Source organism: Tetrao urogallus (assembly GCF_951394365.1).
Source record: "Tetrao urogallus genome assembly, chromosome: 21".
Taxonomy (NCBI): domain Eukaryota; kingdom Metazoa; phylum Chordata; class Aves; order Galliformes; family Phasianidae; genus Tetrao; species Tetrao urogallus.
In genome coordinates this window covers 2,767,343-2,782,688 of record NC_136834.1, presented here as the reverse complement: position 1 = coordinate 2,782,688, position 15,346 = coordinate 2,767,343, and the positions used below count along the sequence as shown (strand labels likewise).

General features: G+C 39.6%; 1 protein-coding gene across 1 annotated transcript in view; it reads right to left on the bottom strand.

The window, feature by feature from the left end:
* Positions 1-163: 163 nt before the first annotated feature.
* MTOR (mechanistic target of rapamycin kinase) overlaps positions 164-15,346 on the bottom strand; it is a gene marked incomplete at both ends in the record, with an annotated part of 59,963 nt that continues 44,780 nt past the window's right edge. The window contains 22 exons of the mRNA XM_079545552.1: positions 164-179; positions 753-858; positions 1,054-1,134; positions 1,407-1,487; positions 2,201-2,266; positions 2,683-2,818; positions 3,317-3,391; positions 3,885-3,957; positions 5,061-5,143; positions 5,412-5,534; positions 6,219-6,366; positions 6,924-7,059; positions 7,263-7,437; positions 7,735-7,869; positions 8,525-8,707; positions 9,296-9,418; positions 10,024-10,122; positions 10,741-10,837; positions 11,075-11,175; positions 11,533-11,739; positions 12,109-12,226; positions 13,445-13,560. Coding sequence (XP_079401678.1) covers positions 164-179; positions 753-858; positions 1,054-1,134; positions 1,407-1,487; positions 2,201-2,266; positions 2,683-2,818; positions 3,317-3,391; positions 3,885-3,957; positions 5,061-5,143; positions 5,412-5,534; positions 6,219-6,366; positions 6,924-7,059; positions 7,263-7,437; positions 7,735-7,869; positions 8,525-8,707; positions 9,296-9,418; positions 10,024-10,122; positions 10,741-10,837; positions 11,075-11,175; positions 11,533-11,739; positions 12,109-12,226; positions 13,445-13,560 — 2,478 coding nt within the window. The remainder of the gene's footprint in view (positions 180-752; positions 859-1,053; positions 1,135-1,406; positions 1,488-2,200; positions 2,267-2,682; positions 2,819-3,316; positions 3,392-3,884; positions 3,958-5,060; positions 5,144-5,411; positions 5,535-6,218; positions 6,367-6,923; positions 7,060-7,262; positions 7,438-7,734; positions 7,870-8,524; positions 8,708-9,295; positions 9,419-10,023; positions 10,123-10,740; positions 10,838-11,074; positions 11,176-11,532; positions 11,740-12,108; positions 12,227-13,444; positions 13,561-15,346) is intronic.

Below are 15,346 nucleotides of genomic sequence, written 5' to 3'. Positions count from 1 at the left end.
CTATAAATTGGCTTAAACCAACTTTTAATATACAATAACTCTTTTCATTTACATTTCAAAATATTTGACAAAGGCTGTATATCAGTCCAACGTTCAGTTTGTGTTTGCAGAAGAGCACGTTTGGAGTGCAAAAGCCTCCAGAATAAAAGGCTGGAATCTTCTGTTACCAGAAAGGACACCTAAAGAAAACAAAAATGTGGTAATGCTAATTGGTATGCAGTTTCACAAAGGCAATGCTGAGAAGGACTGAGATTGCCAAGGCACCATTTTAAAGACACAGCATAGGAGAAGGTGGCAGGTGATCCCCATGCTTCTTTCCAGCTAACTAATGCTTAAAAACTAAAAGGAACTGTTTCCTTCAGCATATTCCACTGTTCTCTCTCTCAAACGGGAAACATGCAACTAAATAATTTATGTTTACTTCAGAATATGTAATTCTTCACTGTAACTGAAATCAGTGACCAAACATGCCTTACTTCAAACACTTAAGAGTGTTCAGGCTGATTGCAGCTCAAATGCTCTACCATTCCCACCACTCCTTATGACAACTCACTTTCTTACAGTGGACTGTCTAAGGGATCTCTGCCATAAGCCTGCAAAACCTATGAAATCAGATCAATGTGTGGTAAGGCTTGCATACATAACTAAGTACACAAGAAGTAACGTTTTTGTTGGCTTTTTCTCTGCTCAAATTATTAATTCCAGATCATTCAGAGAAGAACTTTGCATTGTTAGCTGAAGGACAAACTCACCATCCAATGTAGCACTGACACAGATTCTCATGAGAAGTAGCCTGCTTAATGAGCAATTCTACTTGTGTGGGTACATCAAGAGTTTCGTCATGAGAGAAGTCTCGACCTTTGAAATTAAGGGATGAAGAAACATGAATGAAGTCACATGCCATAAACATAACTTCTAGATGGCAAGTTCAGGACTGATGGGACTTGTACTGCCCTCCCCTTACTGGATATAAGTTACAGGATTAACACACCATACTAACATTAAAAATAGTGCTGATCCATCTTCTCAGATTTTACATAAATAAGTGCTTACCAGTGAGTTTATCTCGAACTCTGTTGATAATTTGAATTGCTTTCTTATTTAGAGCTTCCGGCTTCACGAGGCCATCTCCTACTACAAGAGAGAAGTAGGAAAAACCCATAGAATTAGGACATCATCCAAACAATTATTGCATTCATCCTGCTGTCACATCTGTCCTCCCCAAGTATCATTCTGATTGCTAACAAACCCAAATTCCATTCTATTTTCTGTCATCTCTTTCTGTAATTGAGAACACAGGTAATTCTGCACTTCCTTGCCAGCATAAATGTGGAATGTGTCTCATGTGAAATTCCCATATCTGAGAGCAATTTTTGCATCAGCATAAGATCAGCCAAGGAACTTACTGAAGGAATGGATGGATTCAGGCACTGTGGTCCCAGTTTTCTTATGGGCTGTCTCCCCGAGTTCCATGCCATCTAACATTTCTTTTGATAAAAACAAGAAAACAAAAATGAAAGTGTTGGACTGAAAGGCAGGTAAAGTAACATTCCTTTGGAAACGTTAATAACACCATTAATCAGCTCTTTTGAAAAGCATACTTGACTGTGACAAAGCATACTACACATCTCTATCACTACTGGAAACGTAGCAAACATCTTCCCCTTGCTAAAATACTGAAAGGTTTGATCCAACTTTCAGGAACGTTTCATATTGAATTGTAAACAAGCGATGCTTTGAAGTTATATGCAATTGGCCTAAAACTACAGCAAAGACAAATTTATACAGAATTTATAGTAATTTACATAGAAATGTATAGAACTCTGAGTATGAAACACTCACTGGTCTGTAGTCCAAAGGCAAACAATTGCTGAGATTCAATGCAATGAACCTTCAACATTGACTGTTACTTGCCATGTCCTGCACACTAAAATGTGGTGGCTCAGTAAATAACTATCACATGGCAATTGTGATTTGGTTTATAACAGTTTATGTGCCCCAAGGTAGTGTTAATACAACTGTAAATGAGCATCTGCTGTTTGAGCCACGTACCAAACTCAGCACTTAGTCCTTAAGCTAATGACAATAAGCTTTTTGTCTGCTGAGAAGAAAAAAGGCTGAAAATACCTCCATGGCCTTGTATACTGCTAAAAAAAAGAAAATGCCCCAAACATTTGTGATATACATCGTTTTTACTCACCTACTGACTGACTGGCTGAGTAGGAGTCTGTTCTTGTTCGTGAGCGTTTATTGCCCTTTGTGTTTGCTGCAAGAAAATAAAAGAACTAAAAAAGATGAACTCAAGTTTCAAAGGTTTGCAGCAAATTTGCCTGTCCACATACAGTATATGCTTGGCTGACTTTCTCCTTCTCCAAATGTCACCTGAAATGGCTTTTAATCTCTTGATGATAGCTAACACAAGGACAACTCAAACCATTTTGCATGTAGCCTCTGTCCTGTGCCTCTGTTTAAGGGCAAAAATGGTTTTAATCACTGTGGTGATTAAAAGTTTACACTACAATCCCCAGAACCACTACAATAAATAGCACTTGCAAATCAACAATATAATCAGTCTGCCTTCAAACAGACACTGGGTTTTATGCTTCTGCATTTCTTGTTCAAATATAACCTTAATGAGATCGATGACTCTCCTGGTGTCACTGTTCTATCAGAAAAACTTACTGTCCATCAGCCTCCAGTTCAGTAATGGATCATACACAAAGGCTTCCAGCACAGCCATGACGCTGTCCTTATGCTCACGCAGGACTTCCATCACTGTGTGGCAGGTGATTCTGTAATTGCCATCAAGGCCCGTCACCTTCAGAAGAGAAAGAAGCCATCAAAAATGCTGCTTTGTTCATTATGCAACTCCAATCCTGATTTTTAGGGAGCAGGAAAAGGCTCGTGCTTTGAATTAAAATTCACTTCTGTCAGTCTCCGTTCATTAGAACAAGACAGATGATCCCTACAACCTAAGCTCCTCTCTGACATCAAATCGACCACCGTAAAGCACCATGCTATTGGTTGTGTTTGGTTGATGTAAAACCTATTTTGAAGTGAGGAAATTATGGAAGGCCTAAGAAATGGAAGAAATTTCCTTTCTTTTTTCCATTCCACTGTGATGCACTGTAAAGACCACAAGACCTGAAAATGAAGCTGAAGCAGTAACTTACATCTCTCCCTCTTGCAGGAGTAGAGAGGTGCAAACACAACCTATACAGGAAAACCACAGCCATAATACAGGAAAAAAAGATTTAGAGATAGGTGCCATTTTCCCTAGGAACAATTCCCTTCATATCAAAGAGGGAATACTTACCTCCATAGCATTTGTCAGCATCCTTGTCAACCGAAATGGAATCTTCTCAGGGAACTTCTCTCTTGTCATTGCAACCTAAACAAATAATGGAGAATTAGTAAATGAATGGCTAACTTATTAAGAGTTAATAAGTACTGTTTTTCTTGTTATACCCTTAAGGGTTATACTCCAAAGAAAGTCCCAGCTTTGTATTCCTGAGCTTCCACAAATTTGAGGGAGAAGCTAGGTAATTAACTCGGTAACAGGGACAATTCAAACATGTGCCCATGTTGCTAATGCTAATAACAAAAATTTCCAATTAGTAGCTTAAACTGCTCCAGGCAATTTTACAGAACAGAGATGCTAATAGCTAATACATCTTCGCTTGTTTCAGAGTGTTAGCTATCACCAAGACATGCCTCTCAGATAAAACTCATTTTATTTTCACCCATAGGTAAAAGTGAAACCCAAAGAAGAGCCAAACAGGTTGCTCAGGACTACTCTTCAAGGTCTATTTTTCTTGACTTACAAATAGATTTTGGATCTATCAGAGAATGCAAAACATTACTGAAGTTTATGCTCGACTTACCTCAAAACAGTCCCCAAAGTCGATATGCAGGATTTTTCCACTCAGTCTGTCTAACATCAGATTGGAAGGGTGCCTTTGATGAGGGAGTATGAGAAAAAGCAGATTGACAGGTCATTAAGAACAAATAGAGTAAATCACAGCTCTAGTCTGAAATGATATTTATCTTCATGAATGAGAACAGCCAGTGACAGCTTGCTTGTCTGAGGTCTTCAATCTCGGGATGAACAGAACAGCTTCCTTGACAGTGCATCTATCACATTATTTTTGTAATTACTTCTCAGGAATGAGATACCACCTCCTCATGGCAGACAAACAACCTATGGGATCACTGCCATCACTACGGTTCTTGGATATGAACATCTATTTTCCAGTTAGGATAATTCTTCTATTTGTATTATCTTTTTTTCTTTTTTTTTCAGTATATAAATACAATGATTTATGCAAGTGAAGAACTTCAATTGGATTACTACCAGAAGAGGGGAGAATCGGACTTGACTAACAGAAATCAAGATGCTGTTATTAGTGCTGACTTGTTCCAGTTTTGCTCTAATCCAATTTTCAAAGGTTTTAAATTTCGTTACAAAAGCCTTTAAGCTCAAGAATAGAAGCTTCTTGTATGAAAACATTTGAGGATTTAGCTTTTTTGGCATTACAGTCCTTAATTCTAAATGATACTGCCTTCAAAAATATTTTGAAAGTTACAATGCCCCTTTTTGACAAAGAATCATGTACTACATACATTATTTCTTTGTTTTACTATTTTTTTTTCCCACTTGCCTAATTCATTTAAGCCTATGCTTCCCCACAGAACATGTCTGCAATGCAGATCAGAAAAAGCATCATCTACTCCATTTTATAGAAAGAATGGGAAATCTCTCTCCATCCTATGACTGAAAGGCCAAAACCAGAGCTTGTGTCTCTTCATACATTCTTGGGTGCATTCCTCTCAGAACAGAAGAAACTTATTTGCACTCAAGATGCACAAACTCCATCAATTGCTGCAGTGTTCAAAATAATGGCAGCACAACGAAATCTGTAAAGATGATATCATCATAGCTCAGCAATATCCATACTGAAAGATGCTATCATAAGAACAGTTTCAATGAACAGGCTGAGAGGTCTTTGCAGCCTGCTTTCATTTAAAAAACAAACAAAAACCTTTGCAATATTACTCACCTGTCCCCAAGACCCAAAATGTACCCAACCATTGACATCACAGCTAGTGATCGAGTGTAGTTTGTTCTTCTGTCAAACCATACCTACAAGCAGGGACAGAATAGAAGAAGTCAGGCAGGCATGTTGCACGTTTCAGCTTATAATTTATACAAGAACTGCTACATTTTGGAATGTGAAAACCACTCAAAAACCGATAGCTTCCAAACAGGGAAAGATCTTCATGAAGCAGCAAAGGTTTGTTTGTTTGTGGAAAAAACACCTCCTGCAGAGATTCATTTGGAGTTTGTGATCTGCAAGTGCACCCACTCCTCCCACATTCTGCAGAGAAGACAGTACATGTGCTGAACTAACCTCTGAGCTTGGGCTTTTCAACCACAGCAGTTTGGCAAGGTCATCACCAGCTGTGTTATTGACAGCATGTTCAAATACTTCTACCTTCTGCATTAAAGTCAGGTGGTCGTAATCTGGAGCCATCTATAATTGAGAAGTGACATTAAGCAACTAAGAACAAACATTCAGTAACCCCTAGCTGTACTATGAGAAACACAGCAATCACTGATTTCAAAATAAACGTGATACAAAATTATTTGCAGACTGACCAGTATGTTCCCAAACAGTATGAGAACTACAGCAAAGGACTCAGGTGAAATGGGATAGGAAACAATTTAGCACCCAAAAAAACAGCCCATAGCCGTATTTAATTAAAATACTGCTGAGGTAAATATGTTTTGAGAAACATTTCCTGGGTTGGCACACAAGTTCCTTTTTGGCAGGCAATTCCAGCTTCTCTAGTAACGTTCTGTTTCTCCATTCTGTCTAACTTTGGCCATGTTCCCTAGTCACAATGTTTGTAAATGCCAGCAGCGTGGCACCTTCTATAAGGCCCATCATATTCATGCAAAACACATTTTAGTCACCAGCTGGTGACAACTTATGGTCACTGCTAAAATAGGAAAGGAGAAACAAATAAATTCATGTCCAATTTTGCCTTTTAGTAACATTTTAGAACACTTATGTGATATTCTTGCATTTATTATTGGTACCAACAACAAATTAGAAAACAGGTAAAGTAAGAAAAATGTGTGCATCACTGTTCTTTACTAAGACACTGGAGTCCTAAATGAATGTACCAAAAAATGTGCTACTTTTGCCCTTTACCCTCAGCATGATGCGATGCTCGATGTTCAGCAGGATCTTTTTCTTCTCTCTGTAGTCTCGGATGAGGGCATGCAGTGTGTCACAGTGGGGGACCCAACCTATCAAGCCTGAATTTGTGGACAGTGGAATAACAGCGTATCTCTGGATGCTACAGGAAAAAACAAATGGACAATGAGAGCTCAAATTGGTGTATGTTATAACTTACTACACTTGAACTTCCCCCCCAAACAGATCTGGAACATCCATTTGGATGGCTGATGTGGTTTTCACAGGAATGTTGCTTTTAGCAGGCACATATTGTGCGACCCATGAATATCTATAATTTACACGTGCCATTTAATATGCTGATATTTGAACAACAGTGTACAGAACTGCAGTCAGTGACTATTGACCAGAGTGTTTACTTACTATAATAAAAACAATCCTTGATAAAAAGCCTGCTCTCAGCTTGAGCACTGCCCTAGGAGCCTATCCTGAAATATCCCGAATACTATTAACAATTCTCAAGAAAGAATTTGTACACTGAGGGAGTTTTTGTTTTATGTAAAACATCTCCAAGTTTCAGTCTATGAATGGGTGTTCTCTTCCATGTTCAAATCAGCTGAGCTCCAATACTCTTCACTTCCTTACAAACCACTGGATATGCCAAGGTTTCCTGTGCATTTGTTGTCACTCATGCGCTCAGTAACCATCCCTAACACACACCTGAGGTTTTTACGAAGAGAAGTCGGGTCATTTGCTAGCAGAGTGTTGACCAACCCAAAAAGCTGCATCACTCTTTCATCTTGACGAAGGTCTTCATGACCTTTCAGAAGGAACACAAACTCGTGTCCATTGCTTCCTGAAAAAGGATTAACAGGGAAAAGTTTACTCCCACTGAGCAAACACTAAAGAGTAAACACAAGGACACAGAAAAACTGAGAAGTTTGGCAGTCAGACTGACCAGACTACCGGAATGGAAATGCTGTAGAAGTTTTACGTGACATATACTATAACCAACTGTTTAAATACTAGAATAGCAAAGTACAAACTGCTTCCTCTTACCCATTAATGTTAGTTTCCTGGGCCGCTGCTTGGAGGTGATAACCTGAAGTGAGGGTGCAATGGACTGAATGCGGATGATGGGCTGGTTGGGATCGTATGTTCCTGGCACTGCCAATTCCAGGTCCCGGCACATTAAGAGTTTCGGTGACACGTACTGTAGTTCCAAAGAAGTGAGCTACAGAAGACAGATGAAACACAACCCCTCAAGCATTTCAGTTAAGTCTCACTTAAATATCTGAAGAGCTCGTGCTGGCGAGGAGCCTAGAACAGTTCACAGTCAGCTGTCAATACTTCAGCTCTTGCCAAAAGGGCTGCAAAAGTAGAAAACTTGAAGCTTATGAAGCTTCTGAGCAAATTAAAAGCAGTTAATTCTAGAATACTGAATCTGAATGCTTTGAATAACAAGAACACAGAGACTAGTATTGACAACATGCACTGTAACCCCAAGAGAGAACTGTACCTCTCCCCCTACCTGAGGCAACTGCTTTGAGATACGCCTGAAAACGTGGTAATAGAGATCCCAAGCCTGGGTTAGGTCCTTGACATTTCCTGATTTCATATACTTCCTGCACCACTCTTGAGCTTCCATGAGATCTCTGCCATAGGCCTAGGGAGGAAGTGAAAAACAAGAGAAACATTTCTACAGACTACAGTGGAACAGGTGGAGACCACTTAATACCAGTACAGTCTATTTTCAAATTCCATTGCAAATCCTTGACCTCACATTTTTTCATAGCGCGCCAAAACTAATGAACCAGAAATTCCTGGATCTAAGACAGGCACTGAGTGTTTTGGGCAACATTACTCCCAAACAGACTTCACAATAGGAGGCAACAGAATGAATAGAACATTCATTCTGTCGAATATTAATAGACCCTTTAACAGTAGGCTAACAAGCTCAAATGAATTTCTTTTGGAGACTTGAGAGAGATAATATCTTCAGTCTATGCTGGTGGTTATCATGAAGCAAAGCAGAATGGAGTTAGAACAGTTAATTGCAAAGCTCTTGCATGTCTTCCAGATCTCATCAGATACCCACTTGATAAAGACTAGGGCAATCTGTGCTGCTGTAGGCATGGAAATCCATAGCCACCAAAAGCAATGCAGACCCAGAAATAAACGAAAAGCAATGAAATCTAACAACATAATAATCTCAACAGCCCGAGTCTTTCTCTTAGAGGGCAGCGGTCCTTGGAACTCATCTGGGGCAGGAGGCTGTCCTGCCTAATTTTGAAGGCAAACAGAAGTTTATTTGCTGATACCTGATTGAAGGATGTCTCTTTTAAAGTCTGAGGCCCACGCTCCATCATAGCATGAAGTGGTTCCAGCACCTCAAACATTCCCTTCACGTTTCTTTCTCCGAAGTACAGACGAGATGCTTCTTCCAACCCTTCGTGCCACATCTCATGCCACAGGATTGCCACACGGATTAGCTCTTCACTTACCTATTCCAGATCAGGAAAAGAAAAGATAGAATACTCAAGAAAATCCCTAACCATTATGAATGTATGCTTAAAAATGTAGAACAACTTTCTTCTCTTATGGTTATGAAGTATTTCTTGCTGCCAGCTAGAGGGAGCTACAAAAACTCCCACAAGTTTGTTGTATCTTTTCCTGTAAGATGATGATCAGGCTTTTCTCACTGAACTTGTTGCCTTTGAAATATTGTATATATTTGTGCAACTTGGCCAAATAGCACTAGTTTTCATTTCTGCACAAAAAGCTTGAGCAATTGAATTAAATTACACAGCAATTGAATTAAATGAGAAGTTTTGTTTCCACTTATCATTAAGCAAAAATCTCTGAAAAAATGACTCTTCATTTATTCCATCTTTATTCATGAGGACACACAAGAACTCTGTCTGAATGTTATGGCTCATTTCATATTATTCTCTTGAAATTATACTGACATTAAGTTCTCCCAAATTAAAAAAACCCCAAACTTATAATTGAACAAAATTAACATTGAACAGTCATTTTTGTATTGTCATACCTGAAACATCATATACCTTATGATACACTTAAGCACTCACCATCATTGCCTGCTGCACCAGTGTGTTACTGTGCTCACACATGTTTTTCAAGATTTTATTTGCAGCATTGTGGCGAGCAGTGGTTGTGGATTTAGATGCCACAGTCAAAGGATAGATCAAAGCCTACAAGTGATATCAACAAATAATAATATTTTAGGACCATACAGAAGAGTTGCATAAATTGAAAGATTAGCAGAACATTAATAGCAGTCTTAGGGTCAGACAAGAGAAAGTAGTCTTGGTTCTTGAGAGAGTTGGTAGGAATTTGCTATTCCAAGTATTCCAATCCAAAAAGATTACAAGACTTTAATTCTCTGAACAGCAGATTGACTCTAAAAGCCTGTATCAAACCCAAAGAACAGAAAAACATACTCAGCATTTTGTGATTTTCCATGCTGTAGGAAGAAATTCTGGGAAAAACACCTCAGGAGCAGGCTCTCATCAGTCACTTACTGAAGTTAGATTTAAGATGACAATCTGCACTATCCAATTTCCTATTAGAGGAAGAGGACTTCCTCTGCAGCATGGCTCACTCACCTCTAATTTCTTTTTTTTAATTGAATAGGACTGAGGTGAAATTGTCCCTCAGAACTGCAGCAGCAGCAATGCCCCCACTTCCACCTGCTGTGAATTCCATAGCAGGTAGCAAGAGCAGTGAGATGGAACACAGAAGAAATACCTTAACAGGAGACAAGGAATAGAAATTCCTTTCCTAAGCTACAGCTTACCTGGGGGTGGTACCGTCCAATATCTGTGAGGAGCTGATGAATGAGACGTCCTACTAATGGGCGAGGGGTGTCAATTCTTGCAATAAGCTGAGGGATAACCTAATAGTAAGGATAAGTAAAACAAACATCCCTGTCAGCTCACACACGCAGTTCACAAGCTGTTTTCTGCTCTCAGCCAGAGATCTCACAGTCTCTAAAGGAGATACGGGCCCATCATTCATTTTTGAGTCAGAGGACAACATAGCAAAGTCCCAAACAGTGCCAAAAATGCAAAACAACTCATTGAGATGACAAATGTTCTGTGCAAAGCTATTATAGGATCTTCACATGGACAGAGCAAGACATGTCTTGGAAGTGTAACACTCAAATAAAAAATTAAGCCATTTTTAAAGACTCAGTACAAAGTAGTCTCAAAATGGACTCACTGTCGGGATTACGTTGGAATAGCAATGTTGTTTTATACTTGATCACTATCTTCAATTTTAAAATCTTTGGTCTCTTATTCATATGAGCTAGTCTACATATAAATATAGAAATTAATGCCAGAATGCTTCTTTAGTATCTGTTCAGAATTCTTGTTAAGTCAGTTACAAATCGTACTGCATGCACACGGCTCTTGCCACTCACCCAAGGAAGTGTTTAGCAAAGGATCATCCTGGGTAACTTGTGAAAGACCCCCTTGGGATCCCCAAGGCCTTAGTCCTTTGTTTTCCTTACCTGCAACCAAGTATCTATTTGGATTGCCTTGACCCCTTCAACCAAAGCTTCATTCACATCAGGCCAGTGACCATAATCAAACCATAGTGTAAGGACTCTGGAAGAAAGAAACATTCATTAGGAATGGAACAGAGCAAAACAAAAATTATCATTCCAGTCAAATATCTTCAGTTACATTTACAAAAAACTCTTCTTCCCAGAACCAAACTAAGATAACCTAACAGGCATTAGTTTGAAGTTTAGCTATAACAAGAGCAGAAAAAAGGCTCTATCTAATCTTAAACTACCTGGCTTTATCAGCTAGATTTCATTTACTATGGACTTTATTACATACCTGAGAGTGTCTTGTAGGTTGTTTCCTCGAGACAGAGATATGGATCTGAAGAAACCTTGCACAGCGGGGACTGTGTACATCAAGAGGGTCTTGGATAAATCCTTTTGGAATGAAATTGCTGCATTAGTTCTACACAGGAACATCAATCCATAGGAATCCTAAACTTAGCATGGGGAAAGAGGGAGAACAGACCTAATCCACATTATAGTTGGCTTCCATTCATGCTCCCACAGACCACATCACTCCTGGATTTTACTTCTTGCTTGACAAAATATATTTATATAGATCTGTATTTACATAGATCTTTCATGCTGGTCAGACTGTGAAGCGTTTTTATACCTCAGTTTGTTGGCTATATGCAGGCAAGCATGTCCACAAACCAAGCATACACAGTCTTCAGACACAGGAAGCAAGCTACTAAGTACCTATTTCTTTAGGCTAACAGGGAAGACTGATACCTCAGTGACTTTTTTCTGCACTGGAGATGGGATGGGACTGTTCTCTGTGCTCTCTGCATCACTCTCACTGTTGCTGCCCTCAGTGTTGGCACTGGTGATACTGGCACCGCTGGCATGACGCAATTTCTTCTTCTCATCTCTGGCCTGGTTCTGATGTTTGTAGTGAAGCACTGCTTCAAAATTCATCACTGCCCAGGCATGCCAGGCCTGCCAACAGGAGAGAAGAACTTCAACAAAAATGGTGAAGACTAATCCTTTCTGCAACTTGTACTGAGTATTAGGTAATAATTCAACCTTTCTGAATCTAGATGAGAAGCAATACCCTGCAGACAGCACGATGCTTTGCTTTCTCTAATCACTTATAGTTTTTATTGCCTCATTATCTCAACATCACGGTGAGCTCTCAGTCAAGAGCTCCATATTGGATGTTACAGCATCAAAAGAACTAAAAATAAATCACGTTACCTTCCCACACTCCTTAATTCTTCAAAGCTTAAGGGGGTGTAATAGGAAAAAGATAGAGGAGATGTGATCAGATTCACTCTCTCTCTGCTATCTGAACCTCTCCTTACTGACCTTGTACCAGTTGCGATCGTGCTCTGTTGCAGCACTGTAGTACTGTAAGACTTTGGGGATGGTACTCTCATTGATGCCTTGCAGGTTCAGCTGCCACTCACCCAGTTTCAGGAAACACCTGGTTAAGCAAAGGGATTATTGACTCAGACACAACCTGAAATGAAAACAAAACCTGCTGGTTTAAGAGGCAGAATTCTTATCCAGAGCCTGAAAAAAAATGTTTCATGTGCTAAACTCACTCAGTAAGCCTCTTCTACAGATGGAGCGCATGCACTTAACAGGTAAGGTTGGTTTAAACTTTATGGAACGAGGCTAGGGTCAAATTGTGTTCCTCATTTTTATCAGTTATAAAATGCACTTTAGAAGTAGCTAACAAAAGCATCAAAACACTTATTAAGTGATGATAAAAGACACACAGCATGTGTGCTGACTAGCTGTATTTATCACCATACGAACTAGCCTTCTGGAGAGACCAGGCACCAGCCAGCCAGCAGAAGTGCAGAGCAAATGCTCTTCCCCCAAGCCAGAAACCCCATTAAGCCATCTCCTCCCAAAGGAAAGAAAAACAACATTTTTTCCTGCAGTAGGGTGGGGCTGTGAAGCTCTGTGCTAAGCTTAATACTTTGTTCTCTCAGCAGACTCTAAATACCACAGTTACATAGCTGTTCTTTCAGTATTTTGACTTTTCCTGCAAGCCTTGTTCAAGAAAAATAAGTCATTGCTAACTTATTTTCCATGATTGTCAACCTGAAAATACTAAGACAATGCTGTTATCAGGTTTCCATTCCCATAAAACCAACCCTTCTTTAATGAGTACCATGAGATTTCTTCTTCAAATTGGAAATAACAGATCTGGTAACCACAGCTTTATGGAGGAAAACAGAGCTTATGAGATGCATTTCATTGTAACAATATTTTAAGAGACCATCACATGCTTGGCACCCGATGCCCAAAGTACTGCTGTCAAACTAAGGGCACACACTGCCAGGCACAGATGTGCCAGGCATGTGGGAAGAGTTTCATTCCTACTGACTGAATCCCCTGAAAAAACAGATGAGAGCAATGCCTTCTGCCAGGGAGCCACAGAGCTGGAATAACACAGCCAGGTGCCAGGGACAAATATCAGCTTGTTTACACTGACGTGTCACAGTAACACTTCCTGAAATTATGAGATGAACAATGATGAATATTGAAAGGGCCTTCTACCACCTAAATGAGAAATCTTTTTCCTCTCAATCAAAACGTGGGTCTCATCTAACACGTCTCATATGCATGGACCTCAGGACAGACAGTGTTACCACAGAGCTAAAAGGATCTCCCAGGACTGGGTGCTGACCGTGCCATAAGCTTGTGGAGTTCCTGCTTGTGCTGCTGGTCCTCAGTGGCAATAGCATGCTGTGCCTGCTGCTGCATCGTCTGCACGAAGTGCTGCATGTGCTGGAATGCATCGATCTGTAATTGGATGATGGTTGTGTAAGAGCCATGGGGGTTAAACAACATTTCGCATGTGGAAGACAACATGGAAATAAGTTTTCACCAAGAGCAAAAAATACAGTTTTGTGTTTTTGTGAAAGCTTCTTGACCATTTACATGTCTCTGGAATCAATTTATGCCAGGTCTGTAACCCCTAATAAATGAACAAGATAAAAATTCTTAATTGCCTTATAAATCTGGCCCCTGAGTTGCTACACTGAGGAACAAATAACTGCATCCTGATGCTCATCATGCATACAGTAGGCAGAATGACTGACAGTAGTGCAAGCACCCAGATCTGGCAAGCTGGCAAGGTCAAGTATATGAGAATAAACTTCCAACAGCAGAGATTGTCCTATTGCTGCTCCTGTATAGTAAGATTCTATAAATCATGTAGTGATATATAGAATGCAATTGAAAGTGTACATCAGAGAGTCCAGCAACCAACAGTCAAACGTTCATAGTGTACATACTGTGTCTGAATGGGTCACAACCATAACAGACTGCATCACAGATCCTAAGGAGCCTGCCTGTAATATGCTATGGCTTGGAACAGACAATTTGAGAAAATACTGTCTAAAGGAGAACTTGCAGCTTCCCTTCTAAAAGCCAGGCTTTGGCTAGACTTACAGTACATACCACAGAACCTAAACTTTGACTTATTTCAACAGATGAAAATCTAGAAGTTGTTTAAGAAGTGCAAACGTGTTGCTCCTTTGCCAGAAGACTACAGAAGGCATTAATTCTAAAGTAACTATCAATATTTTGGGGGAAAATTCTTTGAAATTCCTTTGGGTGAATTATGGAGTAAAGAACTCTGAAAATTTAGTGAAAAAAAGCATGCATGCTTCAGTGGAAATAATCACAGTAAAGCTCTTGCAAACTGCAAGGTCATTTCAGGTCAGAAACTGCAGAAGGTGCTATTAAGAGTCCAATTTACTTCTGTTCCACCTACAGGAATGATCTACTTTCAAGTGAGACAGCAATCACCTGCGCTGAAATGCCTTATTTGTCCGGTTCAAATGTCAGCATGCACAAATCAGTTGTCATGAAAAAGGGTATTGGCTTAAGGCAAAATTAAAGTATCACATCATTAACAGGGAGGCGTCGTTCCACAGGTAATAACTTAGATACTTCATTAAATGTAGGAGGGAAAAACAATCTTAAAAACAGTAGTGCTGTTGTAGCAGATATTTGTCAAAACATAACTGTGAAAGTCTCTATGTGCACAGAGCTTATGTGCTGTAGGAAAATATGAAATCATTCAGCAGGCAAGAGCTTGTGATTGCATCCACGTCTGTCTCTCTCTCTCATCTTTGCTGCTTTCCTTTTTTTTTTTTTTCCTCCTGTCCTCATGGGCTTCCACGTAATCTATAATAAACAGTTTAGTTTAAATATATTCTCTTCCTGCATCTTTTTTTACCTATTTCTTTATCACAGGTCAAAGAGAGAAAGGCATTTTCACTGAAAGAAGCTGGCAGAGTATACCCGTATATTCCTGGGGTCATTCAAAGAAGTAAGAGACCATTACGCTGCTTTACAAAGCCAACAGAACAGGGCCTCATCAGCAGCTCCTTCTGTTTTTTAAATTCAAATAAAGAATAGTTAGGTCATGGCCAGCATCCCACAGCAACAGCTCTGCTCCAGTACTGGCAACCCCAAAGACAGAAAAAAAATCAAAAAAAGATGTGGCAGAATATGACAATAAATGAAGGCTTTAATGTATATTAAAAAAAAAGGTAAGTTACCCAGTCTGAGGCTTATT